The sequence below is a fragment of the Coregonus clupeaformis genome, chromosome 34, assembly GCF_020615455.1.
Source record: "Coregonus clupeaformis isolate EN_2021a chromosome 34, ASM2061545v1, whole genome shotgun sequence".
Taxonomy (NCBI): domain Eukaryota; kingdom Metazoa; phylum Chordata; class Actinopteri; order Salmoniformes; family Salmonidae; genus Coregonus; species Coregonus clupeaformis.
The window spans coordinates 447632-473130 of NC_059225.1; the positions used below are offsets into that span (position 1 = coordinate 447632).

Below are 25499 nucleotides of genomic sequence, written 5' to 3' on the forward strand. Positions count from 1 at the left end.
CTGACACACACACGTATGCAAAAATGCACGCACGCACACACACACGCACACACATTCTGGCTGTTCCGGCCCTGAGGGAGTGGCGGGGGGGAGCAAAGGGAAAAGCAGCAAGTCAGACGACACTTACCAGATACGCCGCCATATGTGGTTCTCTTGCCTCGGCCAATGCCAGGCCAAGGAGTGCCGTCTGCCTTGAGCCCCATCAGCCCAGATACTGTGTTGGTCGCTGTGACGCCATCTGCACCACCTGCAGGGACACGTTTAGTCATTAGCTGTGGGGGAACGGGCACAGGGCTCAGCTACGCCAGCCAAACCCAGGGCCAAACCAACCAGCACCTTATAGGGTCCTTCGGAGCGCTGTGGAGCACGGCGGGGCGTCTGTTTAGATGCCTGTGGACTTTCACTGTGCCAAGTAATTCCATTAGTGTCTCTATGTTGTTTGGGGTTGTGTCTATCACTTGGCTTTCAAATGAAAATGATGTAGAAGTGTTTTAGATGTGGGCGAAAGAGAACACGGTCATATGAGGCTGCTATAGTCACTACATGAAGCTACAGTGAGGGAAAAAAGTATTTGATCCCCTGCTGATTTTGTACGTTTGCCCACTGACAAAGACATGATCAGTCTATAATTTTAATGGTAGGTTTATTTGAACAGTGAGAGACAGAATAACAACAACAAAATCCAGAAAAACACTTGTCAAAAATGTTATAAATTGATTTGCATTTTAATGAGGGAAATAAGTATTTCACCCCCTCTCAATCAGAAAGATTTCTGGCTCCCAGGTGTGTTTTATACAGGTAATGAGCTGAGATTAGGAGCACACTCTTAAAGGGAGTGCTCCTAATCTCAGCTTGTTATCTGTATAAAAGACACCTGTCCACAGAAGCAATCAATCAATCAGATTCCAAACTCTCCACCATGGCCAAGACCAAAGAGCTCTCCAAGGATGTCAGGGACAAGATTGTAGACCTACACAAGGCTGGAATGGGCTACAAGACCATCGGCAAGCAGCTTGGTGAGAAGGTGACAACAGTTGGTGCGATTATTCGCAAATGGAAGAAACACAAAATAACTGTCATTCTCCCTCGGCCTGGGTCTCCATGCAAGATCTCACGTCATGGAGTTGCAATGATCATGAGAACGGTAAGGAATCAGCCCAGAACTACACGGGAGGATCTTGTCAATGATCTCAAGGCAGCTGGGACCATAGTCACCAAGAAAACAATTGGTAACACACTACGCCGTGAAGGACTGAAATCCTGCAGCGCCCGCAAGGTCCCCCTGCTCAAGAAAGGACATATACAGGGCCGTCTGAAGTTTTCCAATGAACATCTGAATGATTCAGAGGAGAACTGGGTGAAAGTGTTGTGGTCAGATGAGACCAAAATCTAGCTCTTTGGCATCAACTCAACTCGCCGTGTTTGGAGGAGGAGGAATGCTGCCTATGACCCCAAGAACACCATCCCCACCGTCAAACATGGAAGTGAAAACATTATGCTTTGGGGGTGTTTTTCTGCTAAGGGGACAGGACAACTTCACCGCATCAAAGGGACGATGGACGGGGCCATGTACCGTCAAATCTTGGGTGAGAACCTCCTTCCCTCAGCCAGGGCATTGAAAATGGGTCGTGGATGGGTATTCCAGCATGACAATGACCCAAAACACACGGCCAAGGCAACAAAGGAGTGGCTCAAGAAGAAGCACATTAAGGTCCTGGAGTGGCCTAGCCAGGCTCCAGACCTTAATCCCATAGAAAATCTGTGGAGGGAGCTGAAGGTTCGAGTTGCCAAACGTCAGCCTCGAAACCTTAATGACTTGGAGAAGATCTGCAAAGAGGAGTGGGACAAAATCCCTCCTGAGATGTGTGCAAACCTGGTGGCCAACTGCAAGAAACGTCTGACCTCTGTGATTGCCAACAAGGGTTTTGCCACCAAGTACTAAGTCAAGACTAAGTTTTGCAGAGGGGTCAAATACTTATTTCCCTCATTAAAATGCAAATCAATTTATAACATTTTTGACATGCGTTTTTCTGGATTTTGTTGTTGTTATTCTGTCTCTCACTGTTCAAATAAACTTACCATTAAAATTATAGACTGATCATGTCTTTGTCAGTGGGCAAACATACAAAATCAGCAGGGGATCAAATACTTTTTTCCCTCACTGTATTTAAAAAAAATGTAACATCAAAAAGAAACTAAACAACAACAACAGACCATTTGAGTACAGTATATTCAATGAACATTGACTTTATGTTTGTTCTAAATTACATTCTATGCCCTACATAGTGCACTACTTTTGACTAGAGCCCTATAGGGGTTTGGTCAAAAGTAGTGTGCTACATAGGGAATAGGGTACCATTTGGGACACACTTAAAGTCAATGTTCAATGAATATACTGTACTCAAATGGTCTGTAAGTGGGACTAGTTAGTATACCTTCGTGTGCTGCCTTGGCTATATCCACGATGTTGGTGACGTTGGGGGTCAGTTTGGCGAAGAAGGGGATCTGGACAGCTTGTCTCACCCAGCGACAGATGTTACGCACCAACTCTGTATCCTGAGGAACAAACAGACAAATAAACAACAACAAGAGAGGGATAGCAATGGTGGTAAACGAGTGCAGCCAAATGAGTGAGGTGAGAGAAGAGAAGGGAAGGGGTTGGAGCTGCATAATGCTACCGGTCTGTTCTCTGTTGGAACTTGGGAGTGCATGGGTAGAAAATAGTCATGGTTTCTGAAGAACGGTAAGTTATTCAGGTTAGGGTGCGTCCCAAATGTCACCCTATTCCCTATATGAGCCCAAGTGAAAAGTAGTAATTTGCCATTTGGGATGTAGACTCAGTTTTCACATTAATGTCACACTGTTAAATCATTAGCACGTCTCATCTAAAACAGGTTGGCTGATGAGGTGGCATTACCAATGGGCAGAGGATATCTTTTGGGATTTGTCCCCCAGAAAATCTAATACAAAATAAAATGTATCAGCATCAGCCCTTTCAACATGCTTGTAATTGTGTAGCTTATTATAAAGCTTAGTCAGTATTTCTGTGTTTTACAGATATCAAATCAAATCACATTTTATTTGTCACATGTGCCGAATACAACAGGTGTAGCAGTGAAATGCTTACTTATAAGCCCTTAACCAACAATGCAGTTTTAAGAAAAATAAGTGTTAAGTAAAGAATAGATAACAAAAAAATAAAAATAACAAATAATTAAAGAGCAGCAGTAAAATAGCAGTAGCTAGGCTATATACAGGGGGTACCGGTACAGAGTCAATGTGCGGGGGCACAGGTTAGTCGAGGTAATTGAGGTAATATGTACATGTCGGTAGACTTAAAGTGAATATGCATAGATAATAAACAGAGAGTAGCAGCAACGTAAAAAAAAGGGGGGGGGGTAGCCATTTGATTAGCTGTTCAGGAGTGTTATGGCTTGGGGGTAGAAGCTGTTAAGAAGCCTGTTGCACCGCTTGCCTTGCGGTAGCAGAGAGAACAGTCTATGACTAGGGTGGCTGGAGTCTTTTACAATTTTTAGGGCCTTCCTCTGACACTGCCTGGTATAAAGGTCCTGAATGGCAGGAAGCTTGGCCCCAGTGATGTACTGGGCCGTACGCATTACCCTCTGTAGTGCCTTGCGGTCGGAGGCCGAGCAGTTGCCATACCAGGCAGTGATGCAACCAGTCAGGATGCTCTCGATGGTGCAGCTGTAGAACATTTTGAGGATCTGAGGACACTTTCAGTCTCCTGTGGGGGAATAGGCTTTGTCGTGCCGTCTTCACAACTGTCTTGGTGTGTTGATGATAGTTTGTTGGTGATGTGGACACCAAGGAACTTGAAGCTCTCAACCTACTCCACTACAGCCCCGTCGTTGAGAATGGGGGCGTGCTCTGTCCTCTTTTTCCTGTAGTCCACAATCATCTCCTTTGTCTTGATCACTTTGAGGGAGAAGTTGTTATCCTGGCACCACCTGGCCAGGTCTCTGACCTCCTCCCTATAGGCTGTCTCATTGTTGTCGGTGATCAGGCCTACCACTGTTGTGTCGTCGGCAACAGGAGTACAGGAGGGGACTGAGCACGCACCCCTGAGGGGCCCCTGTGTTGAGGATCAGCGTGGCAGATGTGTTGTTACCTACCCTTACCACCTGGGGGCGGCCCGTCAGGAAGTCCAGGATCCAGTTGCGGAGGGAGGTGTTTAGTCCCAGGGTCCTTAGCTTAGTGATGAGCTATGGTGTTGAACGCTGAGCTGTAGTCAATGAACAGCATATCTATACCCGACATCAAATCTGTTAATCATTTCTTGTTTGGAGTCCCCTATTGCACCCTATTCCTTAAATAGTGCACTACTTTTGACCAGAGCTCTATAGAGCATGTTATTATTACAGAGGCTCTTGTATCTCCCGTTGCTTCTGTACTTCACTGTTAGTCAGCCCTCCCTCCTCTCTTTATCTGTCTACATGCCTTTCTTCTCTCACCTCATTTTGTTTCCCTGTTCTTCTCTCTCTCTCTTCTCTTTCTCTCTCTCTCTCACCCTCTTCTCTCTCAGTCATCTCTCTCTCTCTCTGATCCTCTCTCCATCAACCCTTTATTTCAGAGGAAATGGGCTTATTTTTTGACATATCCAATAACTGTTGGCATATACCGCCTTGAGCAATGGGTTTTACTCTACTGTATAAAGAAGTGATATTTACAAGGTCTGTGTGCAAAGCAGATTGAGCACTGAGGTCAGTCTCTCACACAGGCTAAAGGTTAGCGTTTTATTTTTTTAACCATTAGCAAAAAATGGATTTGTAAAAATAAATAAAAAATAAATGGAGGGCTTTCTTTTTCCAGGTCATGCTGTGTGATTCAGTAGCACATCAAAAATAACAGCTATTTATTGAATGATATTTGAATGGCCTGCGTCTCTGAGTCTGAACACATACTATAAGAGTGACATTGAGGGGTGAGGTGTGGGGGAGGGGGAATGGGGTGAGGTGTTGGGGAGGGGGAATAGGGGTGAGGTGTGGGGTGTGGGGTGTGGGGGAGGGGGAATAGGGGTGAGGTGTGGGGTGTGAGGGAGGGGGAATAGGGGTGAGGTGTGGGGTGTGGGGGAGGGGGAATAGGGGTGAGGTGTGGGGTGTGAGGGAGGGGGAATAGGGGTGAATAAAATCATATTGGTGCCTAAAGATATGCCAAATGTATTCTAAGGGCGGACAAGAGGGTACAGGGAAGGTTACTCCATAGGAGATGATACAATTCACTTCCAGGATTTGGATAAGATATTAGATTTATGCACTTGTGTCTCTAGCAAGTGCCATCCATAGCAATTTGCCTTGATTTATTCAAGACTTACAAACAGGGTATAAACAAGAGTGGAGAGGAGGGTTCAACCAGTCCAGACCCATCCACCTGCCAGAGACAGACAGAGACAGAGACAGAGACAGAGAGAGAGAGAGAGAGAGAGAGAGAGAGAGAGAGAGAGAGAGAGAGAGAGAGAGAGAGAGAGAGAGAGAGAGAGAGAGAGAGAGAGAGAGAGAGAGAAAGGCCTTATATCTGGGCTCCCTAGAGATGGTTGATAGCGCTGACTGCTTTCCTGGGGAGATTCATTGGATAGATATTTCTGATCCTGCACCTGGCCAATGTATCAGAAATACTTGAAGCAGTGGATGTATTTGTAGGTTGAGTAAGTATCAGTGTACAAAGAGGGGAATTAGTGGATGTGCAGACTGTGCTACAATGATAAACCTTAGATGAAGAGGACCTTCAGTGGATTCTACATGTATTCGCTTCATGGATGCAATTGGCATTGGCTGTAGTCATAGAATAGCTGATTATTTTGGGATAAAAAATGTATACTAATTGTGCTTCATCACTTTTATGTAGGTTGATGTGTATGATAATAATTATCTTTGAGAAAGAGATAGAGCAGAAAGAGAGAGAGAGCAGAGCGGCAGAGATACTCTCTCATATACTCGAACCAGGCAGCCCCGGCCGCCACACAGAAAGAAGAGGGACTAAACCAATCTTCCCAGAGGGTCATGGGAAATTGCATTATGGCTACTTCAGCACAAGAGGCTGGGTCATGGCCTACAGCCAAGCACCAGTGCCCAACCAGATGCTGCTTGTAAGAACCCTGCTCTCACAGAGGTGGAACTCTCCCTGCCAGGCATGCCTGGGCCCCTGACAGACAGCTTATTACAAAGCAGATGGGGGCCAGGCCAGCTAGCACTCCAGTCTGTGGGGGACATAGGCCATAGGGGGAGCATAAGGGTGGAAGGGGTTAGAGAGAGAGGAGGGGGGATAGGGGGAAGAGGGAGGAGGGGTAGAGGATGGAGGAAGAGGGCAGAGGGAGGAGGGAGGAGGGAGAGGGAGAGGTGGCTAAACCCAAGCCCCAGCCCCGTACTAATGCAGTGTGGCTGCACAGCATCTTCTGCTTGGCTGGAGAGTTGAAGCACCTGTTTGACAGGCCTGTTACTGGTTCTGGCAAGGGAGACATTCTGTGATCCTTCTCTATGCTGACCCATGAGAGCAGGACTTAGAGCACTGCTGATGGACCCTGTTGTACCTCTGTGCTCTGAGACTGTTACCTGAAGGCAGAGAGGGAGCGCAGGGCGTGACGAGCTACAAACATGCTGTCAACATGAAAAACACGCAGACATCATACTGTGGATTCTACAACAGGCATGATTCCCAGAGGAGAGCAGCACCACCAGTGACTGGACACACCAAGGATTGTATCATTCCAGGTTCCATCAGAATGGAATGAACACATTCCAAACCACCAATCCCTCATGACTGACTGTAACAGTACAGAAGGGGTCATGATGATGAAAATTAAGGAGGGGAGGTCTAGTATGAAATGAAAGGAGTTGGTGGAAAGGGTACTTGGCAGCCATTTTTTATGTATTTCTTTCCTTTCCTTTCTCCCGGTGAGCTGTTTCTGTGGGGCAGGCTGGCTGGCATGCGGATTAGTTTCAGCACGACGGGCGGCCCCAGCGGAAGAGCATGTGTGTGTAGAGGAGGAGGAGGAGAAGGGGAGGTGTATTACCCCCAGGCAGGGTTGCGGAGAGGGTGAGGGCCGTTGAGACAGCCCGCCAGAGAGGAGGGAGGGTTACCACGGGCTTACACCTGAATTTTTTATTTTACAGAGCAGGGTCACGAGAGGTCGGCTCTCTCGTTAACAACCCCAGACTCTCAACGGGAGAGCGGTTGAGTGTGTGTGTGTGTGTGTGTGTGTACGGAGGCAGGGGTATGATGGAAGCTACTTGTCACCAGGCTGCATGTTCAGAGGGGGCTGAATATAGCTCGGGGAGGAGGCTTCAGTTTTAATTTGTGAATCGGAGGAGTGGAAGAGCGGTATCAAAGGGAAGGAGGGAATAGTGGAGGAATAGAGGAGCGTTATGGAAGGTAAGGAGGGAGAAATAAGTTCCCTGTGGATGCTGAGTCAAACGTGAATAAGAGATATGAGATAACGGAACGAAAGTCTACATTCCTTCAAGCCAGGCACTGTCTGTCTTAACCACTCACTCATTAGACAGCACTCATTAACCAATTTACATTGACAAGTGTGATCAAATGAAAAATAATGACAACTGCCATCAAATGAGAATGAAACTCATACAAAAAACATGGTAGTAGGGTAATCAAACAAATAAACACATTCGATAATGACATTGTGATAAACACTTACAGGCCAACTACAACATCAACCTCGCTTCTAAATAAAGCGAAGCCGGTTCAGAAGGGAAACCCGAGTGTGGTGGCATCAGCTGATCGCATCAGCGGATATTGCACCAATCGTATTCACGCTCTAATTACATGCGGTCTATTTAAGAACCAGTTCTACACATGTTTCCTCAATGCTGGATGTCACGCACAGGCATGCCCTGGGGTCTCTTACTGCCATTGCGTTGCTGCTGTAAATAGCTGTTACTCGCTATGCTTGCTGTTTTCTGCTAGGAACTTTCTTTGTGAATGCTGGCTAGCTGTTTTTGAAAATCCCCCACGTCGTTTAATATGCTCATGTTGCAATGTTTGGCTGCTACAGGGTTGTCATTGATTGCGAGGATTAACCATGTTGCTGCTCTACAGTTGTCAATAGCCGGCTACAAACTAGCTAGCTAAGTAGAATTAGTCTATGATATCCATTGTATACTTTCTTTGTTCCCAATGCCAGTTTTGGGGAAGAGTCTGTTCGCTCTGCAAACATACCCCATCACCCCTAACTTTAACCCAAAACATTTTTCCTCATATTTCAAGTTATCACCTTGAACCTTAGTGGAGAAGCTGCCGCTGTATCACGAAGCGATGAACAATCAAGGCTTGCTTTAGCTTCCAGCCGTGTGGATTGGCTGTTGATACTAGCATTACCTAGATCCTGTGGGCTTGCTAAACACCCACATGGCGATCCACTGTTGACGATCAAGGGTTCATCACCTCTAATGGAAACATTCTGTTAGAGAGCTTATTTCAGACACACTAATATGCATGCTTATTCTAGTAATCTACGGGTCTATTTCTTCTCGTTCTCTGGTCATAGTCTACACTTCTCTCATGACTTACTGCCATATACTACTAGGCATAGGCTTCAGCTCAGGTACTCTATATTGTAGGCCTAGGTTTTAGATGATCATGTCACTTTCACTGTGCACGCTGTGCATGCTGGACATGTTCAGTTACTGCTGAGCAGTATCAGTAGTGGCATTAGGCTATTTGGATAGCACAGGTGGTTATATGAAGCTACCATTTTAGTTGTGGCTTTGGGGGTTTGTTAGTATACTCTGTGTTATGCAATGTGATGGTACAGTATTTCATGGCTGAGCTGTGCCACTGCAGCAGTCATTGTCTGCTCTTCTCTCTGTACGATGTCTTCTGTTATATAACCATACAGTAGGGAAAAAAAGTTTTGTCAGCCACCAATTGTGCAAGTTCTCCCAGTTAAAAAGATGAGAGAGGCCTGTAATTTTCATCATAGGTACACGTCAACTATGACAGACAAATTGAGGAAAAAAAATCCAGAAACAATCTCAAACAGTCACACTCCAAACTCCACTATTGCCAAGACCAAAGAGCTGTCAAAGGACACCAGAAACAAAATTGTAGACCTGCACCAGGCTGGGAAGACTGAATCTGCAATAGGTGAGCAGCTTGGTTTGAAGAAATCAACTGTGGGAGCAATTATTAGGAAATGGAAGACATACAAGACCACTGATAATCTCCCTCGATCTGGGGCTCCACGCAAGATCTCAACCCGTGGGGTCAAATTGATCACAAGAACGGTGAGCAAAAATCCCAGAACCACACGGGGGGACCTAGTGAATGACCTGCAGAGAGCTGGGACCAAAGTAACAAAGCCTACCATCAGTAACACACTACGCCGCCAGGGACTCAAATCCTGCAGTGCCAGACGTGTCCCCCTGCTTAAGCCAGTACATGTCCAGGCCCGTCTGAAGTTTGCTAGAGTGCATTTGGATGATCCAGAAATGGATTGGGAGAATGTCATATGGTTAGATGAAACCAAAATATAACTTTTTGGTAAAAATTCAACTCGTCGTGTTTGGAGGACAAAGAATGCTGAGTTGCATCCAAAGAACACCATACCTACTGTGAAGCATGGGGGTGGAAACATCATGCTTTGGGGCTGTTTTTCTGCAAAGGGACCAGGACGACTGATCCGTGTAAAGGAAAGAATGAATGGGGCCATGTATCGTGAGATTTTGAGTGAAAACCTCCTTCCATCAGCAAGGGCATTGAAGATGAAACGTGGCTGGGTCTTTCAGCATGACAATGATCCCAAACACACCGCCCGGGCAACGAAGGAGTGGCTTCGTAAGAAGCATTTCAAGGTCCTGGAGTGGCCTAGCCAGTCTCCAGATCTCAACCCCATAGAAAATCTTTGGAGGGAGTTGAAAGTCCGTGTTGCCCAGCGACAGCCCCAAAACATCACTGCTCTAGAGGAGATCTGCATGGAGGAATGGGCCAAAATACCAGCAACAGTGTGTGAAAACCTTGTTTGACCTGTGTCATTGCCAACAAAGGGTATATAACAAAGTATTGAGAAACTTTTGTTATTGACCAAATACTTATTTTCCACCATAATTTGCAAATAAATTCATAAAAAATCCTACAATGTGATTTTCTGGAATTTATTTCCTCAATTTGTCTGTCATCGTTGACGTGTACCTATGATGAAAATTACAGGCCTCTCTCATATTTTTAAGTGGGAGAACTTGCACAATTGGTGGCTGACTAAATACTTTTTTCCCCACTGTATATGTATTTTCTATTCCAAATTTCAGTTAGGCAAAGGAAGCCTTTCTTTATCATGGTCCGATAGCAGGGATTCAATTAATCTCGGCTGTCAGGACCCTTCGGTGTGGAGTCTGCTCAGGAATCCATCTTTCCGCCTACTCTTCATGGCCTACGGAGAAGCGACCACCGTGCATATTAAGAGTATCTCTCCTCTCTCAGTAGCACAACTCTGAGTTAACTTAAGGCAACAGTGTTGGGTTTATATTACGCTTGCTAGAGGCGGTCTGTATGATGGCGTTTATGGGCTCTTCAGTCTGAAATGCACTACATTTTATATAGTATATCGTGCTCACTGCCTGTAGTTATTTTAGCATCTTTATATGACACTTCGCTCTGGCAATGAGCTACCCTGACGGAGCAGAGCCCTAAAGCCAAGACTATGCGTTGTAATATTTTCTAATAAAGGGTTAAACGTACACGTGGTGTTTCCTTTCTGAATTATATTTCTTTTTACAACAAAATGTTAAAATACCCATCTTCAAAAAAGTACAGTACAGTAGCTACCATTCGTTCTACAATCTGAGGGAGCCATTGTGAATGACTGACTGAAATTGCATATTAATAAGACATTCAAATGAGATTTCCCTACCATTTCCATAGCATCAGAACTAATGTTTTCCCCGGTGTTGCGTTGAGAGGTAGCACGACCGCCACGCACGAGGAGCGGCGGGGTGTGATGGAATGATATTGCCTCTCTCTCTTTAGTTCACACCGAGGTTACCTGCCTGTGGGCACATGGCTTTGATTAGCTTTTTGTCTTACAGCAGAAAATCTAACGGCAGAGGGGATATAACTCTGGAAATTTACAGCTACTGTGAGAGAAAATAGCTTTGTCTCCTTCCCTGGCTATAGACGGGAACTCGTTCGTTCGTTCGTTTCATTCATTCCCATCTCCACCGCGGGCCTGGGGTGGGACTCAAGTCAAAATGGTAAGATAGAAAAAATCACAGCTTTCCTTTCTTTGCCTTTATCTGTATCCAGATAACTATGGCCTTTAGGTTGTGGTATAGTTACATGCTGTGTGCTGTTTCAGTCATGTACAGTAACAGCCCTCATCACTGTGCTGTATATAGCAGATCTGTTTAATCATTAGTGATGTGGAGCTACAAGCTAAACCTTCCTCTCCCACTCATTATACATGCATACTGTAGTGTACATCCACATGCACAGAGAATGCACGGTATCCTGTGCCTAATGATACTTTTTATGGCTCCCATCCAAAATGAGAGCTAAGTGGAGGCTCAGAGTATCATGATATCAACTCCAGGAAGGATTGGTAGGCTACATGCTACACGTTACACTACAGAATATTACAGCTGTAAAGCTGCAATTTCCCAATACCATCAGTGTACGGTATATCAGTCTTTAGATAGTATAGTATACTCAAACTCTTTGACACATTTTTCACCCCGTTAAAAGTAATAACAGCCTGCCTGCCATGCTGTAAACTGATGAGTGTTAGTAGTAACCTCGAGTGGAGTCGTGTGATACTCTGTGATATCTGGGCTTTTAAAAAGGCCCCTTCCGTTCTCTTCAAGAGCAGCACTACTCTGCATTTAATTACGTTGTTTTAACGTCGTGACATGGTGGCGTTAGAGCGTCAGGCAGGTAGAGTAGAGAGGAGTAGAGTGGTGCTCTCTCTCCTGTTACTGACTTGACCACCGCACCGCCGGGCTACGAGCAGCTAGATGACAGGCCGTGTCACACATGTTCAAGTCAAAAGCACAATTTACCCTCACAGAGAGACAGGCTAATGTGTAAACATTTAGATATGCTGCTAGCAAAAGAATGTTTCACATATCGTCTCTGACAGTAAACGGTGAGTTTAGACGGTGTGAGGGAATGTGTGTGGTCATCTGCCGGTGGACAACATGGTGTATGGTTGGTGTTAAGAGCAAAAAAATAAATACAAATAAAAGCTATGTAAAAAAAAAAAACGGAAAAAAAAGAGCAGTAACACGTCAAACAGCCAAAGGCTAATTTAAACGTACATTCTATTCCCACATTATATACCCTGGTGACTGATCTTCCCATCCCATCTCATGTTCCATTCTGATGACAAGCATCAAGCGAACAAATAGATAGAAGTGTTGACTACAGTCACATACTCAAACCGTTTAACCAAACGCTACATTAAACTCAGACAATGCAGGATCTCATTTGAGATACTATTGTTCAGCTAGCGAAGCCACGTCAAATAGAGAAGGATTGTCCCGTATGGATTATTACAATCATTAAATGTTTCAACTAAATGTGAAATTATAGAAAGATGTGTATTTTAGGAGGGCACTGATGAGAAATCAATGCTCCATTGGAGTGGAGTCAGTCTCCATTATACCAGAATAAATGCTCCAACCCACTCTTTCAGTGGTTTTCATTGCCCACATCCCACCTCATACCCGATCACACACCCCATTTTACTCCTCCTACACTGGGAAAATCACCGAAGTGGATAGCTACACCTTTGAGTCTGAGTCTACACACCCTGAATATAATCACTCTCACACTGAGATATTCATACTGTTATAGAGTTACAGCTAATCAATCAGAAAATATTCTAAAATCAGCCATGTTGAACTACCTCCACACTGCTGATGCAATGAACTACTGATATGATGAATGTTATTTATCAGTCACCACCATGGCATTGTACAGTAGTAGTCAGTAGCAGATCAACAGAGAGGAGCTGTTGACTCCGCAAAGTTGTAGCGGTTGAATAGAGTGTTTCTCTGTGACAGAACAGAGTCCATTAGAAAGCAGACTGTCTGGTGTATCTGACAGTGTGATCATATAATTTTAAAAGAGCTATATCTAACCAGATGTTCACGAAAATAGGTGTGTAGTCGACACTTCAACTGGTAGTCAAGTGCAGTCTTTGAGTCTGTTAGTCTGTGAAGTCTGCACTGAGCCTTTCAGCAGGTGAGAAGTCAGTGAGGCGTGCACTATGGTAACGACAGTAGTAGAGTTGAGTCTTCAGTCAGTCAGTCACAAAGGTGTTTGTTCACAGAGGTACACAGTAGTTGAGCTGAGGGCTTACCTGCCCACAGGCCAGTCCCATGCCCCTCTCCCCCATACCGTGTGGGCAAGACAGATTCAACTCCAAGGCATCAGCTCCTGAGGCCTGTTGAAAGAATAACACACGCAGAACCAGATCATTATCACAAGCTTTCATTTTTTACAAACGAACACCATGAACACATTTTTTTTTTTTAATGGAAGATACCTTCACCTTTTTTTGGAAAACCAAGAGCTACAATATTATTCACGTGCATTTTATTTCTTATTCATGTCAAAAACCTGGGCAGATTTCATACCCCAAAAAAATTCTGACTAATTAGGTTAAGGGATGGATCATTTAACAATTCAATCACTTGCGTGCATTTCAGTGTTAGACCATGTTGGATTGATATTACATTTATTCACGCACCAACACCACAACAAGAAGTGGATGCGGATATGCAGATGCACTGAAGACACACTGTACATTTACGGAAATGCAATTCAATGCAAAACAACGGAGACCGAAAACAGAGGGGCCTAAAATAGATGAGACAAATTATAACTGTTCCACATGGATGGGCATCTGATGACACTGTAACATGGACTGGTGGAGAGAGAGAGAGAGAGAGAGAGACAGAGAGAGAGAGAGAGAGAGAGAGAGAGAGAGAGAGAGAGAGAGAGAGAGAGAGAGAGAGAGAGAGAGAGAGAGAGAGAGAGAGAGAGAGAGAGACTGGGACGTTGAGCGAACGCATCGAGAGAAGAGCAGCGAGAGAAGAGCGGCTGAGCCGGAAAGGCATCTGACAGGCAATTACGTTTCCGTGGGGGCTTTAAAACACATCACAAGAGGGATTTAAACAATTACAAACAGCTCCACAAACCTGCCAGAGTGTCTCCAGCTGCGGATTTATGATTTGGCCTCAGACTGACAACCATTAGAGAGAGAGAAAAGAATAATAAGCATTTTAGCCTTACAAAGTGCACATTTCATGGTCAATTGAGGGCCAAAAGCAGGTACAACATGGACATAACGCATTGGGATCCCCAAAGCCAATTATCAATCATGTTAAATTTCACCCTTCTTCCTTAAGCCCTTCATGGAGAAAAGGGAGGGGGTGGCCGGCGGATTGATTTTGTTCTATAGTCTTTTTTCTCACTCTCATTTCAGATCATAATAAGCTTTGAGATGCTCTGTGAAGGAAGATGGTTGGGGGGAGGTGTTTGATATTGTGGGCTCCGTTTAGAGAGCAAAGGATGAGGGGAGGGTATCCTGTACACAGCAGAGAACAGAGAGCAGAGACTGTTTGTTAGACATGTCTTCATCCCATCCCCCCAGCTCAGAGAGAGAGAGAGAGAGAGAGAGAGAGAGAGAGAGAGAGAGAGAGAGAGAGAGAGAGAGACAGAGAGAGAGACAGAGAGAGAGAGACAGTTCTGTTTATTATCTATTTCACTTGCTTTGGCAATGTAAACATATGTTTCTCATGCCAATAAATCAATTTGAATTGAACTGAAATTGAATTGAGAGAGAGAGACAGAGAGAGACAGAGCGAGAGCGAGACAGAGATGGAGAGAGAGACAGAGACAGAGAGATAGACATAGAGAGAGCGACAGAGAGAGAGAGACAGAGAGAGACAGAGCGAGAGTGAGACAGAGAGAGAGAGAGAGACACACAGAGAGCGAGGGAGAGAGACACAGAGAGAGAGACACAGAGAGCGAGAGAGAGAGAGACAGACACAGAGAGAGAGAGAGACAGAGAGTGAGGGAGAGAGCGAGAGAGACAGAGCGAGAGCGAGACAGAGATGGAGAGAGAGACAGAGAGATAGACATAGAGAGAGCGACAGAGAGAGAGAGACAGAGAGAGACAGAGCGAGAGTGAGACAGAGAGAGAGAGAGAGAGAGAGACACAGAGAGCGAGAGAGAGGGAGAGAGACACAGAGAGAGAGACACAGAGAGCGAGAGAGAGAGAGACAGACACAGAGAGAGACAGAGAGCGAGAGAGAGAGCGAGAGAGTGAGACAGAGAGACAGAGAGAACGTTCCCCTCATCTCTGATTGGCTGTCTGCTCCAGGTTGCTGTGTCTGTCAGGCTGAGTGTGGTGCATTCGATCGGATGATTTTTTGTACCTTCCCCTCATGAATGTCAGGAAGCGCAGGTGTTGGTCTCCCTCTGAATTATACCAAGTTTTCCATGGAAATCCAACATGGAATTTTGCGAGCACCAAATGATATAGACACGTCCAAATGTGCAGAGCTTACCCCAGGCATTTCCACACAACATGTTCAGGCAATACGCATGTGCAAAATATGAAATCAGCTCAATGCAACAAATTAAGCTAGGCAAAGCAGCGAGGAGTAAGCCGAGCCTGTCCATTAACAGTGACTGGAGTCAGGAACGGCCGTGTGCGTCAATGATTTGAATGGATGGGAAGGAAGGCATGAATACCCTATTGCCTTTCCTGAGATTTGGATGCAGTTTTAGCAAATGTTTATATTTTTAGCATAAGAAACACCAGAATCATTGAAGAAAAACATTAGATAACAAAAAAGAACAAACATTTGTCTACCCTGCCTACCCTGACCGCACATTACTGCTTAACTTAGAATCATTATGAGGGACAGTGCAGTACCATATTAGGACCTGCATTTTAGGGGTGCATACAAACATTACACACACACACACACACACACACAACAGAAACACACAGGGAGAAAAGGTACGACACTGTCACAGCTGTAACCATCTTAATCCCGTCAAATCACACACACACACACACACACACACACACACACACACACACACACACACACACACACACACACAAACAAACATAGAGAGACTGTAGCACATACTGAAGTATAGATACGCTTTGCCCCAATTAAGAATTACACTCCACTCCAGCTGTATGAAATGTAAATGTGCAATTTATGAAGCAGGCCATGAGCATGGGAAATAAATGCCAAACATTGCATTAATATTTATACACTTTGTCCTACAAAAGTAGTGCACTATTAAGGGAATTGGGTGCCATATGGGACATATACTGTATATAGGGATCGTGATCCAGGATAGACCAGGAAGCAGAGAGGAGAGCTTCTGGAGGATGGATGGATACGCTCCATAACCGAGCCAAAGGCCCCAAGCAGACATTTATGCAACCTGACATTGCCTTTGACATGGATTATCAACCCACAACTTGATAAGGGAAACGTAACCTAGCACCGTCACAGACTCTAGAGCATCAATGTTGGTGTGATCTCCCCGGGTATTAGGAACAAGATATGAGCTTTAAAAGTGCCTTAAGGACAGATACAGTCTGTCTGTCTCTGTCTGTGTGTCTGCCTGTGTCTGTCTGTATTTCTGTCACCACAAAGGGACAAGCAGACAAAAAAAAAATGCATTTCTAGTGGACCCTGAATGTAATAATAGCTGTAAAAAAAAAAAAAAATATATATATATATATAATAATACTTGATTAACAGCCTCTAATTAATTTTCTGTTTGTGATTAAAAAATTCTGACAACTGAGTAATGTAAAATACAAATACATAGGAAAAGTCAGGGAAGGAGCAGGACGTTGCATTCAAAATGGCAGATCTATTTTAATTACAAACTCCAACGGCAGTGGGCGTCGGCTTTGGCAGTTCTAGTGTTAAGGCGTTCATCAACCATCACCATCCAATGTTTCCATTTTTTCTTCTCTTAACTGTTTTGAATTAAATAAAATAGGAATGTCTCACAGTAAGAATTTGACATTAGGAATTGTAGCCTCTGGCACATGGCTATGATGCAACCTTTCCTCTCCAAAGCTGGGAAATTCTAATCGAGAAACGAAAGTGGGAAAAAAGAGGAAAGTTGACTGAACTGGAGTGACAGTTGAAAGTAGGGAAATGTTTCACTTCAGATTGACACTTCAGTAAGGAGGAGGGCGAGGAAGAAAAAAAATGACTTTTAAGTAGTACCCTTAGGCAAGGAAGAGTGTTAAGTGTTCTCTTACAGATTTCAAAGTGGAAATGAATGGTTGACTTTCCTTGAAAACGGAGTTGCCATAGCAACAGCTTTTATTTCATATTTCCACTGTTACAGGTAGTTAAATAGACACACAATAGATGTGATGAAGACGGTGAAGAAGAAGATAAAGAGCGGTTCTTACGGTTCTTCCTCCTGACGTGTGTTATTGCCGAACATGGACCATTTACCAAACCGAACCCCTTCTCTTTCCAACCTTCCAATTTAGACTATATCCCCCTACTGCTCCCATCTGTGCTGGTGTTGCAACAAGGGGTTTTCACAGAAGGAAAATAAAATGAAATATTCCCCATGTAAAGTCATGGCTAGAGGGCCTCTTTAAACCCTTCAGACCCCTCTGGGTTCTTCTGTGGAGAAGTGTATTGGGATCTGGCCTTGGTACAACGGGTGGAGAAGAGTTCAAATCCCAAGTGCAATATCACAGACATAGTCCTAGCCAAGGAACTTATCCTGCATAGCTGGTTTCACTGGGTTATCCTCAATCCTATTTTATGACTGTATCAATTCTTCATGGATAAGGAGGCATGCTAAGTGAATAATTATGATAATAATACTCTTAAAGTTAGACGAGGGGGGAGGGTTTATTAAGGGAGGGATGGAGGGAGGGAGAAGGGAAGGAAAATAAAATTGTATACCACGTACTTTAAATCAAATATATTCTAGGAGATCTGATGGTGATGATGATGGTTGGGGAGGTGGGGATTGGTGTTGGGGATGGAGAGGGAAGCCTGACAGGTTGTATTAAATGAGGTAGGAGAGAGAGTGGCGCATCAATGAAATCAATAGCGGCATTAACACATTGAACTGTTAAACCTGTTTGCATTCTGACATTTTCCTTTAGCACAATTAAGCGGCTGAGATATGCAAGTCAACTCTGATTAGTTGAGCAGTTGCTAAACCTGACGTAACCACGGTATACCTACACCTAGCTACCTCGGTTTATCTCAGGGGTCTTTCACACCAAATAGTTTTGGAGTGGTTTTTCCAAACTTGGGTGTGTTTACCCCTAAGATTGGTTCATTTGGACTGGTGTGAACACTCTATGTACACTCAGGCGCGCATCAAACAATGCACTGTGGTTCGCTCAAAAAGGGTGGTCTCAGTCCATTATCATTCGTACCGTGGTGCAGTTTGCTGCAGGTGTGAACGCAGTCCGGACCAAACACAGGAAAGGAACCAGAGGCGAGCAGTATTATTGGTTGTTTGAATGCGAGCATTTGATAAAATGCACGCATTATCATAACTTGATATGTCATTTTGTGAGTTGCAGCTCATTTATGAGCGCATCCTATGCATATTAGGGGAGACCGGGGCTATACAGGGATATACATGTAGGCTAATGAATATTCAATGCACGTTGCAGTTAGAGTGGCTACTTCACTGTTTTTCTCCCTCCTGTTTTGGAAGACCAAAGCCAAATATGACGATTGGGACACACAAGTGATGCTCCATGATGATCATAGATGGATGAAACTAATAAACAAATGAGTTGCATAAGCACATTGTTTTCTTTAGGCATTTTAGTTCGTTTGACATTTGGCAATGTGAAATCAAATGGACCCCCTCTCCCCCAAAAAATACACTGTAACAAATAATCAAACTGTGATTGGAACTATAGCTCAGAAATATGTGTGACAATGCCCTGAAACACAAAAGGGAACACTGCTAGATCAGCTCTCTGTTGGTTACAAAAAGAAACCCCACAGCCACGTAGCACATGTTTGAAACACCTTGTCCTTGTCAGTGTCAGTGTTTGATGCGATCAGGGACATGTTTTAGAAGCTTTGGGAAGGGAAGGGGGGAGGAAGGAGGGAGGTTAAAGGGGAAGGGGGTGGAGGGAGGGTGGGTAGAGGGGAAGGGGGAGGAGGGAGGGAGTGTAGAGGGGAAGGAGGGAGGGAAGAGGAAGGGAGGTAGAGGGGAAGGGGGAGGAGGGAGGAGGGTAGAGGGGAAGGGGGGGAGGGAGGGAGGGTAGAGGGGAAGGGGGAGGAGGGAGGGAGGGTAGAGGGGAAGGGGGAGGGAAGAGTAGGGAGGTAGAGGGGAAGGGGGAGGAGGGAGGTAGGGTAGAGGGGAAGGGGAGGAGGGAGGGAGGGTAGAGGGGAAGGGGAGGGAGGGAGGGTAGAGGGGAAGGGGGAGGAGGGAGGGAGGGTAGATGGGAAGGGGGAGGGAGGGAGGGAGGGTAGAGGGGAAGGGGGAGGAGGGAGGGAGTGTAGAAGGGGAAGGGATGGAGGGAGGGTAGAGGGGAAGGGGGTAGGGAAGAGGAAGGGAGGTAGAGGGACAGGGGGAGGAGGGAGGGAAGGTAGAGGGGAAGGGGGAGGAGGGAGGTAGGGTAGAGGGGAAGGGGGAGGAGGGAGGGAGGGTAGAAGGGAATGGGGGAGGAGAGAGTAGGGAGGAGGGAGAGAGAGTAGAGGGGAAGGGGGGAGAGTTGGAGCACTCCAACCTCACATATGGGTCAGCCTGAAGATGTCTGGCCTGAAAAAGCTTCCATATCCACATCCCTCCCTCCCTCCCTCCCCCCCTGCCTGCCTGCCTCCCAAGCTCCCTGCCTCCCTCCCTCCCTGCCTGCCTCCCTCCCTCCCTCCCTCCCAAGCTCCCTGCCTCCCTCCCTCCATCATTGTTTCACTCCCACAGCGTCATCTGTCTCCTTGCTTATAGCCACTTGGCAGCCCACCACACGTTTAGGGCAGATAAACATTTAACTAAACGTTGCATCCACTCCAAATCCAGGATTACATCCCTCTCATTCAATATTTGGGTGTTTAAACACTTGCAGTGGATGTGGCTTTCTGCCTGGTCTGAAGATCTAAATAAAATTCAACAAATATAACCCCAGTGAGGGACACAGAGAAAGAAGCTATGCTAGTGATGACAATTATAAACATGTCAGTACTGGAAATAATGTTATAACCATTCCTGGCCAGCATTTAGGATTTTACATTTGAAGAAAGAAATCAATATTGTTAAGACCTACCTCTGCCATCTTGGCAAGCTCTGTCCAGTCAGCTTTGTTATAGCTGCACATTATACTGGAGATAATGACCTAGAGGAAGAGAGAAGAACAAAGAGAAAATAAGAGAAAAATAATGGAAACTGAGTGATAAATCCATTGCAGCTCAAACTAAAAGTTTCATTTCAACACATTATAAAAAAAGATCTGAGAGGAGCAGCCATTATCCTATCTTTAAGAAGCACAGGCATTGTCCTCCCTCTCCCTCTCCCTCAGTCACAAAATCAATATTTATAATTTTATAAGATCAGGACAAATCCAGTGTGCTTGCCAGCGTTATTAAAACAATAAAAACACCAGAGAGATGTACAGATGTAGGATCTTAATTTGAGTCAGTTTGCTACAGCAGGAAAATAATCCTGCAGGAAAAGGAAATGTGAATGATTATGTGGATTATAACTAATGGACATTTTTGCTAGGGAAAATGAAGTCTGAAATTTAAAAGTGGAAATTACAAACTTCAGAAGCCTTTTTAAACCTCAGATACACTACAACTTTAAAATGTCCTGCATTGCAGGAAAGTTGTCTTGAACAGGGTGATCAAATTAAAATCCTACACCTGTATTTGCAGGAGGCTCTGAGTGGATTAGACTAGGTCTCTCTCCTCCAGACATACAATAAGCCCTCTATAAAACAGGTTATATAGGCCCCTGCTTCTTAATATTGCCTCCCGGTTTTAAGTAATCACAGAAATAAAAAGTACCGTGATGTATAGACATGATGCTGAGGATACCCGATGGGTCCAATCCACAGAGGTAAGAGCTGGGAGGCAGAGTAAGTCTTCTGGAGATATTGAGGAACATTATTTCTGACCACATATCTCTGCTGTGCCTGCTTTGTGTTATAACTGTCTGGAAACTGTGTGTGTGTGTGTGTGTTTGTGTGTGTGTTCATGGTCAGCTTATTGTATGTCTATACAGAGAAAATCACAGAAAAAATGTTAAATCTCTGTTGAATTAGATCACACTAAAATGTTCCTTCCGTATCACACATTAATAAGGAATTCAAAATAAACACTGATGCTAAGTAGCTATTAATCAAGTACTGTGACCGCCTTGTACAGCTTCCTCTCTTCTTGCCATGATATTAACTGTTAAACTATATTATTGTCCTACGTATTAAAGTTGTAAAAGACAGTTAATGTTACTCCTTCCAACAGCAGGCCTTCTAAAAACAGAGTTAGGATCTAGGGGAGGATATTAAACAGAAAGGCTGAGCCCCCTCCAGCGACAAATATCTGTTAGATATAAATCTCCTTCTAGCCAGGTAGAGTATTATGGTTCCTCAATCCACCCCAACAGACAGACACACACCAAGACCCAACTCCAGCCCTGCTGTGGTTTAATGGAGGTTTAAATAGACCTAGATTTAACTGTGCAAATAAAGTGAAAGCTCCCTATGACTCAATGACATTTACCATGGCCAATATACAGGCCCTGCTTGACATATTAGTCATATTGGAGCTTTCTGTATACAAGAATATTAGACTTTCATAGGTGATGTTATGAGCGGGTACGACGTCTAGGCATAGCTAGTTTCTCCTTGTGTGGCTAAAGAAACTGTAACTACAGATGAAGCACACAAAATGGAGATGGTAAAACGGAGCATTATACCATTATACTGTATAGTTCTCTTTGATGTTGTTTGGTATCTCAATGGCACTGGTGTTTTTTTTTTACCTTGACACAGTCATTCTCTCTCTCTCTCTCTCTCTCTCTCTCTCTCTCTCTCTCTCTCTCTCTCTCTCTCTCTCTCTCTCTCTCTCTCTCTCTCTCTCTCTCTCTCTCTCTCTCTCTCTCTCTCTCTCTCTCTCTCTCTCTCTCTCTCTCTCTCTCTCTCTCTCTCTCTCTCTCTCTCTCCTCTCTCTCTCTCCTCTCTCTCTCTCTCTCTCTCTCTCTCTCTCTCTCTAGAAACAACCCAGTACCAAAGGCACTGCTCGGTCTAAACAAGTTACATCCTCTGTAAACCATCTGATGTTGTGTGAGTGTGTGTGTGTTTGTGTGTGTGCGTGCGTGCATGCATGCATGTGTTCATGCGTGTGTGTGTGTTTACGTGCATGCATGCTGTGTGTTTGTGTGTGTGAGAGGATCATCTTGCTATTATCAGCTCAACCACAGAGCCACGGAGCCCTGAGCTATACACTACAGAAATGACTTCTTCTTCCCCATTACCGCTAACAACACCATGGTATCCATGGAGATACCGGACATCACCTGGAAACTGTCACCCAGAGCCGAATCAGCCGATAGCCCACGGGAAAATGTGAGATAATCTTTGCTCCCTCCCCCTCTCCTTAACTCCACTCCATTAGCACCACTAGGGATAATGAGAACACATTTGGCACTTGGTGGACGGCACCTCAATCGGGGCTATTTGTCCAGACTGCTCTGACCTAAAAAGCTAGGTGCTATTGGGGTAATTGGAAGGGCAAATAGGCCAGTATTTCCTTTGGTGCACTGTGTTTCTGTCAGGTAAAAAAAACAACGTATCCTGTCTGTGTGCTTTACAGGTCATGGTACAGTTTGAGAGAGAGCTCAGTCTGGTCACGCACACACACAGCCATAGCACCCCCCGTGCTCCTTTGTGTTAAAATGAAACACATCCCAGAAGCGCTAATTTACAGGGAAACATGGAGCTCAGTGCTTTGTGCTGCTTCATTCTGGATCTGTGAAAGGGCTAGGGAGGAGAAATACGCTATGACTGATCTAAAAACCACAAGAGGCATTTCACACTGTCTTTTTTCATCCTCCTAACAATAGCTGTGGAAGCGAATGCAGGGCATCAGTGACATTATTCCTCTCGCATTATCATTAACAATGGTCAGGGGAACATCAATGAATCCTTTGATACTGTACATCTGGAGTTTCCAAAAGTTGGAGAACAATAAACTCTAAGAAATTAACAAATTACCCAGCAAACACGAAACGTACTAAGGACATTAGGCAACGTTCCCATTAGGTCCCTTTAAGGGCTTCGGCGAGAAGTTATTCCACTGATGTTCTGTTAATTGGAACATTAACACATGACGTTAACCTCGGGACCATAAGAGGATGTTCAGTACAGGTCCCGGTTTGGTTGCAGTATAACGTTATTATAAGGTATTTTGATGTCCATTAGGGAACATTATAAAAATGTTCCTATTTGGTTCTGATAGGAAGTTATCCATGGGACATTCAATGACCACAAGAGGACGTTTCATTATGGTCAAGAGGATGTCGCATGATGGTCCCAAGGGAACATTCTCCGGGGGACCTTTGTGTAAATAAATGTAAGTTACCAGGACGTCACTGAGGACCATGTCAGGACCTTTTAAGGACGTTCTTTGGTCTGTTATTTTACTAGTCTTCAGGACATTGCGTGATGGTCCCAAGGAAACGTCCCTGCAAACAAAAATGAGTCGTATGGACATCCCCGGAACGTTACAAAATTGTCGCCTAAAGTGGTCAGGACGTTGTGTCTTGGTCCCCTGGAGGTTTTGTCTAGTACCCGGTTTGTTCCGGAGACATCCCCAAGGACGTTTTCAGGATGTTTTCGGGATGTTGTGTCAAGATCCCCTGGAGGATTTTATCTAGTTTGGGAACTAAACAAAAACCTCCAGGAGGACCATGAAACAAAGTTCAGAAACAGGGATGTCCCCGGAACAAACCGGGAACTAGACAGAACCTCCAGGGAACAATGACACAACATCCCAAGAACGTCCTAAAAACGTCCTTGGGGACATCCCCGGAATAAACTGGGAACTAGACAAAACCTCTACAAGACCATGACACAACGTCCCGAGAGCATCCTAAAATCGTCCTTGGGGATGTCCCGGGAACAAACCGGGAACTAGATAAAAACCATTTCATGACGTTCCGGGGACGTCCTAATGACACATTTTTGTTTGAAGTGTAAAAGCATTTTGTCATAGTCATTGCAGTATCCAGCATAAACAAAGCAATACACGGCAACCTCTTGAACGAATGGCACTCCCTTCTTCTTTTGCAATACAAGCTTATTAGATTTAGATATACTGTGGGAGTGTGTCCCAAATGGCACCCTAGTCCCTATAGTCCACTTCTTTTGACCAAAGCCCATTGGGCAGTAACTTACGTTGTTGGGGAAGTCAGCTTTGAGCTCGGTGACACTCTGGCACCAGTAGGCAGCAGTCTTCTCACTGATCAGCTCGATATTGAGAAAGGAGCTCTGTCCCGGACCGAACATGGGGCCTGAGGTCGTCCCACGCACAATACGGGGAGACACGTTGGTCACTAAGTCCTATTCGGAATAAGAGAGCAACAAAACAATGTTATAGTGGTTATATAGAGTAAAACCTTTAAGTGCACTTCAAAAGTGAACAAAACCTAGGGAACAAGAAAGCAACAAAACAATGTTATAAAGTAAACCCGTTTTTTAGTGCACTTCAAAAGTGAACAAAACCTAGGGAACAAGAAAGCAACACAACAATGTTATAAAGTAAACCCTTTTTTAGTGCACTTCCAAGTGACTAAAACATAGGGAACAAGAAAGCAAGACAATGATGTTAAAGTGGTTGTAATGTCAATAGTAAACAGTTTTTTTCAGTAGCACACTTACTAGTGTACTCTTCAGATGTGACCTTTTCTATTTCCGCAGGCCATTTCAAAGTGGCTCTGTTAAATATATGTAATTACCTACACCTACAGTTTCATAAATCTACAGCGTCACAAGTAAATATCCTAGCAGTCCTAGCTTTTACTTCAGTTGTTCAATGGATCTCTTCTAGGGAGTTGGAAGTCCTGTAAAAAGTCATATGTTCTAAGTTCATATTTTTTTCTGTAAAACACCATAAAAAAAAGACAATTACGGTAAAATTTTACAAAAATACATGACACAAACTCAATAATGTTATTTATTTTTATTCATCCCAGGGGGCTTTGTAGTCTGAACTAAGTTCATATTTAATCACATACCGACCGGAGCAACTCTTTAGAAATACAGCCCAGATGATGAAGTGCAGTCAACACTAAAATAAAAGCTTTTACATTACAAACTAAAGGAATGAATTCATCAGCTTGAAATTATTTTATAATATATCTCAGTAGGCAGCTCTGTCTCTCTCTGTGTGTGTTTTATGTAGCATAAGGTTGTCTTTCTTTCACTGAATGAGCACTTTGAGATTCCTCACCCCTTCAGAACTCTCTCTCTCTCTCTCTCTCTCTCT

General features: G+C 44.4%; 1 protein-coding gene across 1 annotated transcript in view; it reads right to left on the bottom strand.

Annotated features, from left to right (window-relative positions):
• LOC121549908 (dihydropyrimidine dehydrogenase [NADP(+)]-like) overlaps nt 1-25499 on the bottom strand; it is a 212733-nt gene that overhangs the window by 45134 nt on the left and 142100 nt on the right. The window contains exons 14-18 of the mRNA XM_041861880.2: nt 24410-24574; nt 20282-20350; nt 13328-13411; nt 2436-2556; nt 128-247 (exon numbers count right to left, since the gene is read on the bottom strand). Coding sequence (XP_041717814.2) covers nt 128-247; nt 2436-2556; nt 13328-13411; nt 20282-20350; nt 24410-24574 — 559 coding nt within the window. The remainder of the gene's footprint in view (nt 1-127; nt 248-2435; nt 2557-13327; nt 13412-20281; nt 20351-24409; nt 24575-25499) is intronic.